Genomic DNA, 17,470 nt, shown 5'->3' with positions numbered 1-17,470 from the left:
TTTTATTTTCATACTCAAACAACAAACATGCGTAAGGTTGCCACGCTAATCACTATAAGAGTTAGTCAAAATAAAAAAATAAATGAAGAAAGGTATTAATAATACAAAAAACAAAATGCAAGCGCTAATTACCATGCTCGTAAAAATTACGAAAATAAATGGTCAAACTGTATATACCTTTACAAACTCCCAAACGGTTGCCACTTAGTTTCAGATATGCAAATCGTGCTTAAACCTCAAAGTCCCATGTAGTTCAAAAACGAACAACTTTTCACATTTACGTGTTTCTTCCATTATGTACCCACCTCTGCTCATACTTATGCGAAACCATAAAGTAGTGAAACGTTTGTGTGCATACTTTTTAAATGAAACTATGAAATTAATTCAACTTTTCTGTTCAAGGTTTCGTCAAGTATAAAAGGACCATTTCACATTCCTTTTAATCCTTATTGCGTGTGGAAAAATGTTAATCAGAAGAAATTTTATGAATGCCTTTTTAGCGTTACCCCGATAGCGTCTAATGGATACAAATTGGCGTTTTTTTTTTAGTTTTAGTTAACAAAGGGTCATACGGTAGTCGCAGTATTAAAGTAAAGTGGAGCTCGGTATTCGCTAAGGAAGTGCGAAAGGGTTGTTTATGCGCATATGATCGCGTCATTAGGGAAGCGAGTGCTTCCGTTTGGTTTGAATAGCTTTTAAGAAATTTATTGTAAAACTTGAGTTTTATTAAAGAATTTCATGGAAGTCGTTATAAGAAGTTGGTATCGAATGGAGGAATTTTTGATGGAGATTTAATGTCATTTAAAAATAAATAAAAGTTAGTTAATGTTTTGTAAGCACAAATTATACAATCTCATAATTCATTAACAAAGTAATTATTATTATAAAGAAGGAAACATTCAAAAAACATAAACTTGAATAATATATGAAATTGAGTTTTTACAGAAGGTTAATGGAATATTAAATGCAATAAAAAGGATTAAATTTGAAATTATGGTTACTTAGAAATTCTCTTTTTTCAAAAATTTAAGAAGAAATTGAGAAATATAATAATAAATTAAACCATTATGGTGAAAATAAAATAAAATTGAAGCGCTTGCCGGAAAATTTAACATTTTAACAGTTAAATATAGCGTTTTTGTTTGAGAATTTAGTATTTTGTATTGGTTTTTGTGATTATTATAAGTTGTAATCTAACGGTCTGGTATACGAGTATCTTCTATCCATGTGGTCTTAAATTTCAAATCAAAATTGCACAACCTTAATGCTCAGAAAATGGTTGGAAAATGTCAGTCATTATACTGTTTAGCAAAACACCAAATTTTTCTTAATCATTAAAAAATTGGATTATAAAAAAATGTTACACATACACCATAGTGACCGGTTTTTTGCTACGAGTTAAGGCACCTCTGTAAGAAATAAAACTAAATCAATCACTTATTTATATGAACACCCTATATTTCGGAACAATCATTATATTATTATAAACGTTTAACTTGTTATAATCCCCAAATCGAACGATGTTACAGCTTTCTGTTTTTAGATTATGTACACGCATTGTCGAATGCATATAACTGTGTGAACCTAATTGTATTATATTTTATCATTGTTAGTTTTAGTTGCAATAAAGCGTTTAAAGACGAAGCATCTTGTCTTGTGGTCTTATTATTTTGGTCGCCTCTCCACTCCGTGCCCCTTACACCTCATAATGTGTTTTTTTCACAGCTGCTTGACATTTAAGTTACTCTTTCTTTCAAAAATTCCAATAACTACTACATCTTGAGCATGCCTCCAAACTTAACAAGGTATTTTTTATAAAACAGGTTAAAAACGATTTCAACCTAATACAAAAATGCAGGCATTTCATGTAGACTAGTACCAAATTCTGTTTGTTTTGTACCTAAATATTCGAATTTCCTCCATGGTTCAAATCGTTTATTTTTTTTTTTTCCTCGGCCAATTTTCATAAAAAAAAATACTTCGTTCAATTTGGAAATAAATAGGTATAATTTTTTAATATGTGTTAATTAAAAATATTTTATAGTTATAAGTAGGTACATGGTATTAAAAAAAAACATGTACTTTGACATGTGAAGAAAATCAAATGAAAGTTTAGCAAATCTTATCTGCTTTAACTAGTTCCAAGTGAGTATTTCTATAATATGTACCTTTTTTGAATATATTAACTAAAAACTGAACCACACACCTTCGAAGTTGTAAAATTGGTTTTATACTCCTTGTATAAATCCTAATAACATACCAAAGCATCAGTTACGTGCATATTGCGATTTTACAAAAGTGAAATAAACTTTTTCTTATGACCTATTTCTAAAAAAATGTTCAGCCCTATTCTGAATGAAAACTCCCGAGGAAATGTGTTAGGAGAAGGGTTCCTAATGGTAAAATTCACAGAATAATGTTCCTTTTTTGTTTTAATTTTGTTCCCTTTTAACCGACTTTTTTATGTTTGTTACCTCATAACTTTGGACAGAGTGAACCAATAATTCCTTTCGTATTGGAAAGCTGGTGCTGTGGTCCATTTCTGGCTTTAGAATCTATGAGAAAATCATTAAACCCAGTTTCGAACGATGGAAGTCGGTTTTGTTTTTTTGATAAAAATGATTATTGTTACTATTGATTAAAAAGACATCAAAATTTCCGAAAGCTTTTTGGAAGCACTTTTCACCTACAGTTTTTATTCAGAATAGGGCTACTTGTGTTTTTAACATAATTCGCATCTCTTCTCGAATTGTCTATATTGGCTAATACGTACCAATCTTTATATCTCAGATTTTTGAGACCCTATTTAGTTTGAAAATGCATGTATAATAAATTAAAGGGCCGAGAATGGATTTAAAAAATTTTCAAGTAAGAAAAAGCATAATTTCTTTTAAAAGTTACACAATTGAGTTCAAAACACGTGCAGCAGGCACGTTTAACACGCTTTAAAGTTATCTATTAAATTGTTTTTAAAAGCCAGGCCTACAAGTTGAACAATTCAGAATAAATTTCATTGTTGGTGTTTACAAATCGATAAGATGAGTACATTCTTCATTAAGCTTTCAAATGTTTATTTAAGAGAGATTTTGCATGTAGAAGACAAAATCTTTAATTAAATTTTGGTTTAGTTACCAATAGGTCGAGGTATTCCAAATTTAAGAAGTCTCAAAACAACATATAAAATTGTTTTGAGATTTTTCAATAATATGAACGTTAACAATAGATGTGTTTTTTATTACCACCGGTCTTAACTGGTTAAAAAAAAACGCCCGGGGCTTAGCGAGAAAAATTGGCAGCACTGCATACTAAATGTTCCGAAATCAGCTGACACAAAAAAATATAAAGTTGTCATATTTTTCGCTTTTGGGGTTTCTTGTGTGTTTTTGAAAAAAAAAAAGTTTAACTAACTATTAAATAAATATTTAAAATAATAATTGTCATTCCAAACATCAGTTTTGATGTTTTTAAACAAATTCTAAACAATTTACGAACAAGTTAATTTGGTAGCACAGATTTAAATCTGTTGAAAAAGTTAAGCCCAGAGAATTCTCCGGGTTAAACAACTAAGCCCAAGGGGCTAAAGTGTTGCATTTAACATGTAAATTGCTTAGCCCCGACTGCGTTTTTTTTTTTTTTTGTCCAGTTAAGACCGGTGGTAATAAAAAACACACCTAATTAAAGAAAAAGGCTAAAAGTATCAAAGTAGTTTTTTTATAGCTTGATTACGGTTATTTATCATGTTTATACCAAATACCCAGATGTTGTAACCAGAGGTGATTTTAAAGTGGTTAAAGTCTAAAAGTACGAAAAATTCATTATCAATTGGGCCAGCAGTTTGACCAATAGTTTTGTTTGGCGGCTTTCTATCTACTTATACTTACATAGGTCAATATCATCGTAGTGTCCCTGCGTCAATTTTCAATTATTAATTTCAAGTGAATACCTCTTATATTTCCTCGAATTTCTGAACAAATACTACTTGTTTCGGATTCCATAATCAGACCACAGTTGTTTGAATGGTTGACCTTTTTATTTACTTAATTTCTTTCGTTTAAAAACTTAAAGTATAAAAATGTATTTCTTTAAATAAAAAGCGATAACCATTTAAGTAGGTAATAATTTTAAATAATGCAAACGTTTCATTGATAATAAAGTTCCAAGTTCATGCCATCGTGGATTTCATCTGAAATTTTTGCGAAAAATATAATTTTTAAGAAAAAATGAAACTACACATTTTTTTCTAAAACTTACAATCACACAGCCTAATTGGGTCCTTGTATATGGTGTACCATTTCTTAAGAACGATTTTATCATATTTTGTTCCAGTTTGGGCTGCAATCAGTTTCTTCAGGTCACCAATGGTATCGTCAGGATTGCATTTTACTCGCACCTTAAAAAAAACAGAAGTGGTATTAAAATAAATTGAAAATTGAGTAGGATAATTTTACCTTTTTTCCTAATCGATCATTGCAAGTTATTTCAATCATTTTGGACAAAAAAATATTTTGATTTTTATTTCTATAAAACTAGCTATACTATCGAAATGGAGATGGAGAGCAAAACAAAAATGCCGAAAACGTTTAGGAAGATAGAAAAAATGACAACATCTGTCAGATTTTTGATGACAGCAGTCAAACAGTTTGAGGAGCTTTGGGTTTAAATGATTTGCTTATTGTGAATTGTCTTCTATATAGAGATGAGCAGTGAACGATAAGTGTAGAGATGAGTAAACATTTTTGAAAACGATTGAAAAATTTGTTTATTCAAAAATTTGATTCATGTTTTTGTTTTTCCAAATCCACAATAATTTTACAAAAACGCAGTTTGATAAGAACAATAACTTAGTTCTTCGTTATGTGAAGGAGAAAAATCATTAAGATTCTCTTGACTGAAACCTAGGGCCGTAGTTCAACCCCTGGTACGCAGATGTGAGCTAAATTTTTGCTGCCATAAGCCTGGTACGCTGCTCGCGCTAAATTTTAGCTGAGATAAAATTCCCATACAAGTTGTCGATAATTTGTATGGGATCCATTTTAGCTCAGATAAAATTCATCGATAATTTGTATGGGAGCTAAAATTTAAGCCTGGTACGCTGCTCGCGCTAAATTTTAGCTCCCATACAAATTATCGAAAAATTTTATCTGAGCTAAAATGGATCCCATACAAATTATCGATAACTTGTATGGGAATTTTATCTCAGCTAAAATTTAGCGCGAGCAGCGTACCAGGCTTTAGCGCGAGCTGCGTACCAGGCTATACAAATTATCGAAAAATTGGTTAAATTGTTTCGATAATTTGTATGGGAGGTAGTACAAGGCTTAAATGCAAGAAATCGCAATAAGGGGATTCGCAATTTGATGCAAATGGTCTACTAACGTTGCAAAAGTGTAACATTTTCTAACACTTAAACAACTAAGACTATTATTTTTAATCGTTGTGTAACTTTAAACAACTGCTTAAATTTGGAAAATGTGTTCAAAAACCTTGTTTGTAGTTGTCCTATAAGCCTGGTACGCTGCTCGCGCTAAATTTTAGCCGAGATAAAATTCCCATACAAGTTATCGATAATTTGTATGGGATCCATTTTAGCTCAGATAAAATTTTTCGATAATTTGTATGGGAGCTAAAATTTAGCGCGAGCAGCGTACCAGACTATAAGCCTGGTACGCTGCTCGCGCTAAATTTTAGCTCCCATACAAATTATCGAAAATTTTTAGCCGAGATAAAATGGATCCCATACAAGTTATCGATAACTTGTATGGGAATTTTATCTCAGCTAAAATTTAGCGCGAGCAGCGTACCAGGCTATAGCGGTCAAACTTGTGTCTAAGTATAGATTGTCTTAACTTTGAATAGTGTGATACTTATTTTTATTAAATGAAGCATATTTCTCACAGTTTGAAAAAAGTTAAGCAGTGTTTAAGTAGGCAAAAATCTAATAAATATGCCTGTAAATATACAGACTAAATTTTTTTTTACATTTTTGTTTTGTTCCCAAGTAACAATTTTACTTGCATAAGCCTGGTACGCTGCTCGCGCTAAATTTTAGCTGAGATAAAATTCCCACACAAGTTATCGATAACTTGTATGGGATCCATTTTATCTCGGCTAAAAATTTTCGATAATTTGTATGGGAGCTAAAATTTAGCGCGAGCAGCGTACCAGGCTATAAGGTCCATTTTCTTTGATTCGGCTAGCTATAGTTTGTATAAGTTTAGTTTAAGGCTTACTTACGCAAATCATCCATTTTGGAAACAAAGGAGGTCTCCTTAGGGCCATCTGGAAGTGTTTAGAAGAAGCCTAAGTTAAAGAAGACCTTCATAAGACCTGTTTGAACCGTTTTAAAGAAGCCTTCTATTTTCAAGTGACAGAAGGCTTTCATAAGACCTGTTCCAAGAGGTTCTTGTAAGTATAGCCTGGTACGCAGCTCGCGCTTAATTTTAGCTCCCATACAAATTATCGAAAATTTTTAGCCGAGATAAAATGGATCCCATACAAGTTATCGATAACTTGTATGGGAATTTTATCTCAGCCAAATTTTAGCGCGAGCAGCGTACCAGGCTTATGCAATGTTGTCATCTCTCAAGTATGCAATGTTTTTCACCAATAAGTATGCAAAGCTTTTATCCTGCAGATATGCAACGTTTGTAACACTTTAGGCCTGGTACGCTGCTCGCGCTAAATTTTAGCTCCCATACAAATTATCGAACAATTTTATCTCGGCTAAAAATTTTCGATAATTTGTATGAAAGCTAAAATTTAGCGCGAGCAGCGTACCAGGCTTTACGTGGGATCGATTCCTGGCAGGGCCATTTGTGAAATAAAAAAAAATGTGTTCTTTTTCAATTAAAATAAAATTCTTCCCATTTCAGAACGACAGGAAAAGCATTGACATGGCCAACAAAGAAGAAAAAACAAAATAGAAAAAAAATTAAAAGAAAAAAAAATCAATAAAATCTTTTTTTTTAATTCATAAATTCAACATCTTATAACAACCTCCATAAGGCCTTATTATAACATCCAATGCAAATGATAGTTTCCTTAGCGAAGCTATAGTTTCCCTTAAATGTTTCATTGTTTTGTAAAAAGGCCTGCATAAGGTCGTTTTACGCTGTTCGTCACAAGCTATTAGCTTGTGGATTGCCTGTGGAGGAAGGTCTTGGGGGAATTCGGTAATGTGCGCCAAAATGATTTGCATAAGACTTGTCTTTCTTCTTAAACAAGTCAAAAAAATAGCTTGCATTGACCCTTATGAAAGCTAAATTGTTACTTGGGTTTCTATACCCTACCCGACAAACAATTTTGGTTCTATAAAGCTTTACAGATTCAACTGTTGCTTCTGTAAAGCATTATAGAAGCAAAATTGTTGGTAGGGTAACCATATTGCAACAAAAAAAAAATACAATGGTGCAAAATTTGTCTGATGTAGTTGTAGAAGTAGAAAAATAAATTTTAGCAATTTTACACCTTTTTGTTGCACCGGATCGTGAATACCCCCAAAGTTAGATCTTCATCTTTTTATCTACGTAAGCCTGGTACGCTGCTCGCGCTAAATTTTAGCCGAGATAAAATTCCCATACAAGTTATCGATAATTTGTATGGGATCCATTTTAGCTGAGATAAAATTTTTCGATAATTTGTATGGGAGCTAAAATTTAGCGCGAGCAGCGTACCAGGCTGTATGAAATAAAATGATTTTTTCTGTTTTAAATACATGCACTAGTACTTCGTTGTAAGTAATTGGGGGAAGTAATTGGGGGAAATTCACAATTTTAGCTCGGCTAAAATTTTTCCATAATTTTTATGGGAGCTATTTAGCGCTAGCTGCGACCAGACTTAAAATAAGTATAAAGCTGAGTTTTTTCCCGAGAGCATATAAGTACTTCGTATACGTACATATTTCACCGGTTATTGTTATTTCTGCAGTTCAACGTTAATTGAATTTATCGATATTTTTAAACAAACTATCGATAATTTGGTGCCACATCTTTAAAAAGTCTTGGTGCAACCGGGCATAATTCCTAAAATACAATCAATTGTGAATAGGCCTGACTAGACTACCAACCTGTTGTAATTTTGGATAGTTGTTGTTAAATAGTTTTTAACTTTGCAATTTTTTTCTAGGATATCTTTTTATTTATTTATGTTTATTTTGTTATCCGAATTCTGTTTGTATTTACCGGACACTTTGTTATCTATAATTTGTTTAGATTAGCAATTTGTTATCTCTTAAACAAACAAATAGTTTCATCTTTCATGAAAAAATAGATCTTTAATACATAATTGGAGTTGTTATGTATTCAATTTATCCAAAATTTGTAACTATCTAATTTTTGTAATCAAGAAATGCTATAATAGTAAGCTTAAATAAAATTAGGAATCTTTTCTATCAAATACCTATTAAATTTCTGAAAAAAACCACCGGTGAAAGTTTTTCACTATGAGAAAGTACACAAAAAGTGTATTGTCAGTACTTTTACTTGTGCAATATGCCTTACTTGGTAATACACAAGTTGTCCCTCAAAAATGGAGTGCGAAATTTACTCCTGGGGAACTTGAAGTTGACATGGATACAAACACTCAGGTGCTCCTAGAACTATTCGGTGAGCTTTATAAAAGAATCTATTCTCATTTAGAATTCCATAATTACTTTGACCTTCTCAGATGTCAATGTAAAACAAACTTCCAGAATCCAAGTTCAAAGCGAAAACCTGAACTTGGCTCAAACTGAAACTCTGATTAAAATTAATGAAATCAATCCCACAACTGGTTACTGGACTGGTAACATCACTGTCAAGGCGCTATTCCTTGGTCAAACGAGACTTTTTGTTGAACTTACCACGACTGACAATGAAATACAAACTTCTAGCCCCGAATTGACTGTGACAATCGTACGAGCACTTCGTCCCATTGATATTGCATTTACCGTCTCCGTGGCTCTGCTAGTATCACTGCTCTATATCAACTTTGGTGCAGCTTTGGACTTAAGTGTTCTCTCGGGTCTCCTGAGACGACCAGTTGGTCCAACTATTGGATTCTTCACACAATTCATTATAATGCCTCTACTAAGCTTCGGTCTGGGTTGCTTGCTATTTCCCGATTCGGTGGAAATGCAACTGGGACTGTTCTTCACTGGAGTCTCACCGAGTGGTGGAGCTTCTAACATTTGGACGGTTCTACTAGGTGGCAATATAAATCTATCAGTTCTTATGACTACTATAAGTAATATCGCTGCCTTTGGAATGATGCCATTGTGGATATTCACCTTGGGACATGTCATCTTCAATCGTGGCAAGTTAGGTGTTCCATATGGCAAGATAGCAACGTTTGCAGTATCACTAATTGTGCCTTTAGCAATTGGCGTGACTATTCAAAAGTGTTCTCCCAGAATAACACGAGTTCTGGTTCGTTTGCTGAAACCGATTTCTACAATGTTGATACTTTTTATAATCGTTTTTGCAATTGTTACCAATTTGTATTTATTCAAGTTATTTTCTTGGAAGGTAAGCAAATTCATCCTTCAATTATTTAAAGGTAGTTCTTAATTTTATTTCGTTTTTAGATAATTATAGCTGGTTTAGGACTACCTTGGTTGGGATATGGACTAAGTTGGATTGTAGCAAAATTGATGAAACAAACACAACCCGATGCACTGACTATCGCCATTGAAACTGGCATCCAAAATACTGGAATTGCTATTTTCCTTTTGCGTTTCAGTTTACCACAACCGCAGGCCGATTTGACTACAGTCATACCAGTTTCAGTGGCTATTATGACACCGTTCCCACTGTTGGCTTTGTATTTGTGTAAGAAATTTAATGATCGTCGTTCGACGGCAACTACTGGTGAATCTCAAAGTATCATTTAATAGTTTCTATTGCAATAAGAAGATAACGATGGGGTTACACAAAAAGTGTCAATATATTCGATGGTGTTGCATAGAAAAGGAGATTAGCCCTTCTTGATCAAAACCATCGAGCAGATTGGTCCTTTTTGCGCACACACTCGATATATATTTTAATCTCATTTAATTATGTTTGTACAGGTAAGGGATTAATTTTAAAATAATCTTTGTAAATATTGTCGGTGCTACATCAAAGTCACCTAAGCCCAAAAGCATTATGATTCTTTAATTCTTAAGTGATTAGCTTTGTACCGATGATAAGTTACAAGAGGCATAATATTCTCGATTTTGTTTTTATTTTACTCAACTTTTTGTTAAGTAAAAATAGAATAAGGCATATTTTTTACATTGGCTTTAATAGGTTGTATAAATAAAACTTTTCATTTGTATAAAACATTTTTTCATTTCGATATCGACCATTGTATTTTAATTGTTTAGTTGAAAAGCGAAAGTAAAATATTTACGTATAAAGCCCAATATACTGCTGAAGCGAAACGAACATTTTCATACATTACCAGCACAATTAAATCGTAAACGAAAATTGTGTAATGCTTTTTCGCAGCTTAGGCAACGAAATTCTTACCTGCGCTGGGATATTTGGATAGTTATAAATCATTTGTCACTCATATTTAATTGTCCAGGTCATTTTTTTTGCTCCAAAAGAGTTTTTGAATTTGAAGAAAATTTTTCGTTTCGCTTCAGCAGCATACCTACAAGGCTTAAACAAAAAAAAGTACGGTTCAGTTCTGAGATTCAATTCTCTGGGATTTTCATTTAAGATCGAAAGTTTCTGGACATTAGTTCGCTTTTTTCTTAAATTAGAACCCGTATTTTCTGGAAATATTTCCCTGTAGATCACCATTCATTTTGGACTGCAGCAGCTAAAAATCGCAAAATTTTGACTTTGATGTACATCGCAGGCTATTTGTAATACAATTTATTTGTATTACATTTTCCATTACGAACGAATTCTCTGATTGTTTTAGCCCTGGGGGTCTATTAAGTTATACGAAACGAGTGGCAAGTCAACGATACTGAAGTAAAAGAAAGTCACGACAAAGAGCGATTCTGTAAAACGAGAAAGTCGTTTGGCCAAACTAAACCAAAAAAAAATATTTTTTTGAGGTCTCATGAATTCTACCAGCAAACGCAATAATATTATTACAGCTAAACGAAAAAAATGAATTTGTCGGAAAATTTCGTATCACTTGGTGAGAAAAATGAAAACCCAACAACAACATTCCGTACCTAGGTACCGTTGTCCTTTGAATATCCTGAATGAACACATATTCTCCATGGACAACGCAGAATTTGCGGCCAAAAATGCCATCGAAACAATCATCAACTAATTACTTCTGCAGAGTAATTTTCTTGGCTCTTTTCAGTTCAAATATGGATATGTAAGAAAATAAGTTGGTCGAGTGTACTCCAAGCATCTGTAAAAAAGTCTTCATTCTGGAAAATCCTTGAAACCTTACATTATTTTGTCCATAGTGAATAGACGTGAAATATAATATCCAAGACTAATAAAATTCCAAAAACAAAAAAAAACAAATAACTTTTATTTTCCTCAAGAAAATTTATTTTCATTTAATGAAAATTAATAATTTTTTTCTGACTTTTTTGAACACACTTAAAAAAGATGTCACGATGACTAGTACCTGTAATGGCTTGGTTTGAATGGACCAGTTTGAGGCACTCCAAGGTATTTGGATTGTTTCTCAGTCAATTTAGTCAACTTAACACCTAATTTATCCAAATGCAAACTGGCAACTTCTTCATCTAGGATCTTTGGCAACATGTGAACACCAATTTCATATTGATCAGCCTTGGTCCAGAGTTCAATTTGGGCTAGAACTTGATTGGTAAAGGAATTTGACATGACAAAGCTTGGATGTCCATGAGCACAACCCAAATTGACCAGACGTCCTTCAGCCAACAAAATAATATGCCTGCCATTGGACAATGTGTAACGGTCAACTTGTGGCTTAATGTTAATCTTTTCCTTGGCATTCTTGTTTAGCCAATCAACATCGATTTCGCAATCGAAATGCCCAATGTTGCAAACAATCGAATCATCATTCATATTTAGGAAATGCTGGCTAAGGATAATGCTTTCGCAGCCGGTAGTTGTTACGAAGATGGTAGCTTCTTTGCTGGCTTCGTCCATTGTTGTAACTTCGTAACCTTCCATGGCAGCTTGCAGAGCAATAATGGGATCAACTTCGGTTACGATAACACGTCCTCCAAATGCACGAAGAGCTTGGGCACAGCCCTTACCAACATCACCGTATCCAGCTACACAGCATACTTTACCAGCAATCATAACATCGGTGGCACGCTTGATACCATCAATCAAAGACTCACGGCAACCATACAAATTGTCGAATTTGCTCTAAAATTAAAATTGAAAATTAAACAATAAAACCAAAACAAAAAGTGTTATCAACTTACCTTTGTTACTGAATCGTTGACGTTTATAGCAGGCACACCCAAACGACCTTCTTTGAACATTTTGTACAAGTTGTGAACTCCAGTGGTGGTTTCTTCGCTAAGTCCACGAATTTCCTTTAAGAATTGAGGATATTTTTCGTGAACCAAGTTGGTGAGATCTCCACCATCATCGAGAATCATGTTCAATGGTTTGTTGTCCTTGAACATAATTGTCTGTTCAATACACCTAAAAATTGAAAAACGACAAAAAATAAGCATGTGTGTTTCGCTTTGTTTGGAAGATTTTTTTTAAAGGTCTTACCAGGAATATTCCTCATCAGTTTCCCCCTTCCATGCGTAGACTGGAATACCAGCTGCAGCAATAGCAGCGGCGGCATTGTCTTGTGTGCTGAAAATGTTGCAACTGGACCATTGGACCTGTAATGGTTAAAAACTAGGATTTACTAAAAATCTTATAGAGGAATACAATTATTACGCATTGCGAACTATTAAAATTGAAACCCCTTAATAATTTAGGAAAAAAAACTTCTCTTTAGATTTTTTTTAAACAGGTCAACTATTTACAAAAATTTTTACACATTCTTCATAGAGAAACCCCAAGTTTTTTTTTCAATTGCATTGACATTTTAGGCATTGCGCGATTTTTTCTGCATCTAAAAAAGTAAAAAGAATATTTCAAGACATTTGATAAGGTTCATTGAGTGAGAATTGAGATTTTTTCATTTCAAGAAATTTTTAATATGTAGATCCTGTATGATCTGAAATTATTTTCTTTGTTTGTTGCATAAGTACCACTTAATTGTTGCTTCTTGGGCTCGAAGAAAAGATTATGCGGAACTGTTTGTATGGTTAAATAATTTTAGTTATTTTCAACTGATTGGATATTGTGAGATAATTTTAAACTGTTGATATCGTGGTTTAAGACATTTTACAATAATTTCTGAAAAAAAGATAAATTCCTTTTAGGGTTTTGATTTTTTTTTGTTTCAGAGGTTTTTGATGCGAAAATGAGGATTCGATTCCTCATACAAACATTTTAATTCGTTGCGAACGTACAATTTAAAAACGATGATGAAAATTAAAAAATGAATGCACAATTCATAAGAAAAGTAACATCAAATAAAAATAAAATGAGAAAACAATTTTTTAAGAAAAACAAAAATTAAAGTACATGAATTCAGCTGACTACTAAAGTCGGTATGTGCGTCCATCTGTGCTTGAAGCTTGGTACAGATGATTTTTGTGTGATTTCCAAGATCGAAATTTGCAAACTTGGTTTTTAAACTACTGGTTTCTATCCTAACATCCCAAATATCAGAACAGTGTCATTTGTTTGACCTAGAATGCCTTAAATGACTGGCCTATAGCTTCAGTTTGTTTATTTAAAACAATATCACTTCGTAAAAAAAAACTTGTTGCACAAGGACTCCATGAAAGGGCAACTCCTAGAGCGGAATTCATAGTCGTTACTCAAGTTAAGATTTTTCTCAACTTGAGCATTGACTTGAGAAAATATTTTTCTCAATCAAACTCACAAAGAAATTTGACTAATTTACGTAAACTCTCATCTAAAAATGTATTTTTTCAATAATTCGGTATCGATTTGATTTTGTGTTTGACGCGATTTAACGATATTTAACATTAAAGGAAAAAAATGATAGCGAATAATTAAAAAAATATTTATTTTAGATGACAGTTTAATCAAATCAGTCAAATTTCATTGTGAGTTTAATTGAGAAAAATATTTTCTCAAGTCAATGCTCAAGTTGAGAAAAATCTTAACTTGAGTAACGACTATGAATTTCGCCCTTCAGAACGAATGGGATCTTTAAGTGAGATGCACTTCTTCATAACAATAATACTCTTGAAAGCTTTTTCAATTCATAGTAAGGTGGTGGAGAATTTATGTATATGATTGATATTCAACCGGCCATTTTAAAGTTATTTTATTAATACATTTTTTTTGTTCTTTCTTAACCACAACAGCTCAGAAAAAGTTTTTAATTCATTTGAACTAATTTTGTACCCATTTAAAAAATATTTTTTAGTTTAAATTCACTCAATTTGTTTATTTTTTAAAAATTACTTTCAGTAACTGTTGCAAATTTTCTAAATTAAATCTATATCTTTTGCTGCAAAATTGATTTTTTTTATTTTTAAATATTACGTTCTTAGAAATTGAACATTTATGAAAATTCAAAAAATAACCATTTTGTTTAAAAGCAGTAGGTTACAAATGCTTATATTTATTTTAAAATCTCAGCTTTAATTAAATTTTCATCATTATTATTATTATTATTATTAGCGCTAGCATGAGTTAAGGCACATAAATGCAAGTGTTTTATATAACTATTAGGTCTGTTTGGGTACTGCCTAAGACAGAAATATGTATTTCTATTTTTGTCAAAAATAATGAACAAAACTACACCATTCAAGAGTACCCAAACAGGAACTGGGCTGAAAATGTTGAAAAAAGTAGAAACATTTTTGTTTAGGTTTTAGACCAATTGATAAAGCCCGTTAAAGCAAATAGCTAAAAATCGCTACTAAAGTCGATACTTTTTAACTGTTAAGCAAATTAAAAAGGTAGCGATCTCTTTTTGTGAATGCATTTGTGTCCAAGTGACCGATGAAAAACAAATTAATATACAAAACTTCATGTAGGATCGCTACATTTAGTACACACAAAAAACATCCTAAATTAAAGCCAAACATTTGGGCAACTACACTATTTTTTCCATTTCAAATAATTCTAAATAATTCCATCTTTATGTAAAGAAATATGTCTAAGATTTAAACTATAAAAAAGCAGAATAAAGTAAATGAAAATTATTCGGTAAAATAATTGTGCAAAGTAAAGATAAGAAAAGTAAAGTCAAATAAAAGTCAAGTGAAAGTCAAAGAAAAGACCTATTTTTTTAAATTTAATTATTTAATATTAAATCTCTAAATTTAATAAACATTTAAACTTTTTATTAAAATTAACATTAAAACCCTAATTACAATTTACAAATAATTTTATCAGTGAATTAAAACTATTTAAACTATAATCTCTGTCTTGTTTTTTCATTAAACCCTTTCCCTCCCCCTACAATAAGAACAAAACAACGTAAAATTTTGTTTATTTTGTACCCTAAAAACGATTTATATTTCATAAAACAAAATGGCTATGGTCCTTCATTTCTTTACAAAATTTTAGTTTGGTTTGACATTTTGCAAAATTGTTAGAAAATCTGTGTAAATCCGTCTCAAAAAAGAGATTTAAAAAGGATCGATTCTTCGGGAAAAATTAGCGAATTTTTTTCCATTGGAATTCATTTAAGGAAAAAGTAGCGACTGCAAGTGGACTGCAAATCGAATTTTTGGGTGTTTGGAATTCGATATAAATTTCTTTCAAAGGACCCATGCAAAATTCGAATGATGAAATATAAAGAAGCGTGTCAATTATGAAAGTCATTCAAAATTTAAGTCAACTATTATTTATTTTTAGCAAGCGAAACAACATTAATTTATGCTCTTATTTTGAATATAAATAAGCAATTTAAAGATCTTTTTAGAGATATAGGAGATATTTGGACATTATTAGATTCCGTTGAAGCTATTTCACCACAATGTAAAATAATTTGCACCTACAAAGCAACGGAGCAAAGAATTTATTTCCTTGCATTTTGTTTATAAAGAATAATTATATTCAAACAATGACCAACCGGATTAGGTTTTAGTTTAAAAAAAATTGTTATCTTGGCAAACGCGTCATACTTGTTGTTCAAATGCTAATTTTATTTTTTTGTTTAGACTCCTTAAATACTTATCAGCACTATGCTTTGGTCTCTTGACCCAAGATTTAAGATTATCTCAAAACCTGACCCATGTATAATGAATAAGCTGATTTAATACTTTATGAAATAACAAAGCATGCTTACCTCAGCTCCTAGTTCAACTAGGGTTTCGATGAGTACAGCTGTTTGCACGGTCATGTGGAGACAACCAGCAATGCGGGCACCCTTCAATATTTTTGATGGTCCGTACTTTTGGCGGCAAGCCATTAATCCAGGCATTTCATTTTCGGCAATAATGATAGCCTTGCGACCCCATTCAGCCAAGCCAATATCAGCTAGAAATTAAAACAAATAAAATAATATTAATTCAAAAAATTCATTAAAAATTGAAATTTAAACATAACCTCACATTTACTCAATTGGTTTAAAAACAAATAAGTTAAACTTACCAACTTTGTATTGTGGTTTCGACATATTATTTATATGTTTTATAGACTGATATAACTTAATTAATTAAGAAATAAATAATAAGTACAGAAATATAAGCTGCAAATTCGAATTAGTTGACTGATGAAAACAAAAGCCGACCGCATGCGAGGTTCCTGGAACTAAAAGTAAAAGTGACAGATGAATGGAAGTTTTGAAGAAACCTTGCTTTTGGAATGGAAGACACTGAGTGGTGTTATCGATAGATTAATTTGGTTATCGCAAAACGATAACAAATGAGTGTATTCAGACTTTTGAAATTAGAAAGCACACAAATTATGGTTTTATAGCTTGTTTTCACTAACCCAACTGAAAATTTTGAACTCACAGTACACAAAGCACTATGCTTTGAACTGACCTAATTTGAGAAATTAACTCATTTGGGCTGTAGTGAAAACAGACTATTACGCAGCTCGCGCTAAATTTTAGCTCCCATACAAATTATCGAAACATTTTAGCCGAGCTAAAATGGATCCCATGGAAGCGTTTCGGACGCGATTTGGACGCGTTTCGGATGCGTTTTGGACGCGTTTCGGACGCGTTTTGGACGCGTTTCGGACGCGTTTTGGACGCGTTTTAGACGCGTTTTGGACTCGTTTTGAACGCGTTTCGGACGCGTTTTGGACGCTTTGGACGCGTTTTGGGCGCGTTTTCAACGCTATGTTCGTAAACAATACTCGACTCTTTTGGTTTTCTGGTAGGTACCTACAAGTCTATGACTAAAATCGGTCGTCAAAGTTTTTATCAAAACCAAATGGTTTATGCAGAAAAGGTCTTCTTTCTAAAAAAAATTTAAGTCATTTTTCTTTTCTTTTTATTGCTATAAAAATCAATTGAATAATTTTTT

General features: G+C 32.3%; 3 protein-coding genes across 3 annotated transcripts; 1 reads left to right on the top strand and 2 right to left on the bottom strand.

Annotated features, from left to right (window-relative positions):
• Positions 1-4,119: 4,119 nt before the first annotated feature.
• On the bottom strand, positions 4,120-4,583 carry LOC129908745 (ubiquitin-like protein 5). Its single transcript, XM_055985476.1, has 3 exons — positions 4,449-4,583; positions 4,252-4,390; positions 4,120-4,183 (listed from the first exon to the last, which is right to left on the bottom strand). The coding sequence occupies exons 1-3, from the start codon at positions 4,485-4,487 to the stop codon at positions 4,140-4,142; spliced, it is 222 nt and encodes a 73-aa protein (XP_055841451.1). The 5' UTR covers positions 4,488-4,583; the 3' UTR covers positions 4,120-4,139.
• A 3,485-nt stretch (positions 4,584-8,068) lies between these two features.
• On the top strand, positions 8,069-10,300 carry LOC129908743 (P3 protein). Its single transcript, XM_055985474.1, has 3 exons — positions 8,069-8,603; positions 8,665-9,503; positions 9,563-10,300. The coding sequence occupies exons 1-3, from the start codon at positions 8,441-8,443 to the stop codon at positions 9,866-9,868; spliced, it is 1,308 nt and encodes a 435-aa protein (XP_055841449.1). The 5' UTR covers positions 8,069-8,440; the 3' UTR covers positions 9,869-10,300.
• Positions 10,301-11,463: 1,163 nt separating this feature from the next.
• On the bottom strand, positions 11,464-16,760 carry LOC129908744 (adenosylhomocysteinase). Its single transcript, XM_055985475.1, has 5 exons — positions 16,587-16,760; positions 16,282-16,472; positions 12,660-12,775; positions 12,359-12,584; positions 11,464-12,299 (listed from the first exon to the last, which is right to left on the bottom strand). Exons 1-5 carry the CDS (start codon positions 16,609-16,611, stop codon positions 11,559-11,561), a joined length of 1,299 nt encoding a protein of 432 aa, XP_055841450.1. The 5' UTR covers positions 16,612-16,760; the 3' UTR covers positions 11,464-11,558.
• Between the last annotated feature and the right edge of the window lie 710 nt (positions 16,761-17,470).

The sequence above is a fragment of the Episyrphus balteatus genome, chromosome 2, assembly GCF_945859705.1.
Source record: "Episyrphus balteatus chromosome 2, idEpiBalt1.1, whole genome shotgun sequence".
NCBI lineage: Eukaryota > Metazoa > Arthropoda > Insecta > Diptera > Syrphidae > Episyrphus > Episyrphus balteatus.
This window is presented reverse-complemented; position numbering and strand designations above follow the sequence as displayed.

Excerpts from the sequence above, each read along its gene's own strand:
- LOC129908745 (XM_055985476.1), bottom strand. The coding sequence starts at position 4,487 with ATGATTGAAATAACTTGCAATGATCGATTAGGAAAAAAG. Across the intron at positions 4,391-4,448 it reads ATGATCGATTAGGAAAAAAG|GTGCGAGTAAAATGCAATCC; the intron begins GTAAAATTATCC and ends GTTTTTTTTAAG. Across the intron at positions 4,184-4,251 it reads CCCAATTAGGCTGTGTGATT|ATGAAATCCACGATGGCATG; the intron begins GTAAGTTTTAGA and ends CAAAAATTTCAG.
- LOC129908743 (XM_055985474.1), top strand. The coding sequence starts at position 8,441 with ATGAGAAAGTACACAAAAAGTGTATTGTCAGTACTTTTACTTGTGCAA. Across the intron at positions 8,604-8,664 it reads GGTGCTCCTAGAACTATTCG|ATGTCAATGTAAAACAAACT; the intron begins GTGAGCTTTATA and ends TGACCTTCTCAG. Across the intron at positions 9,504-9,562 it reads TCAAGTTATTTTCTTGGAAG|ATAATTATAGCTGGTTTAGG; the intron begins GTAAGCAAATTC and ends TTTCGTTTTTAG.
- LOC129908744 (XM_055985475.1), bottom strand. The coding sequence starts at position 16,611 with ATGTCGAAACCACAATACAAAGTTG. Across the intron at positions 16,473-16,586 it reads GAAACCACAATACAAAGTTG|CTGATATTGGCTTGGCTGAA; the intron begins GTAAGTTTAACT and ends TTTAATTTCTAG. Across the intron at positions 12,300-12,358 it reads TCAACGATTCAGTAACAAAG|AGCAAATTCGACAATTTGTA; the intron begins GTAAGTTGATAA and ends TTTTAATTTTAG.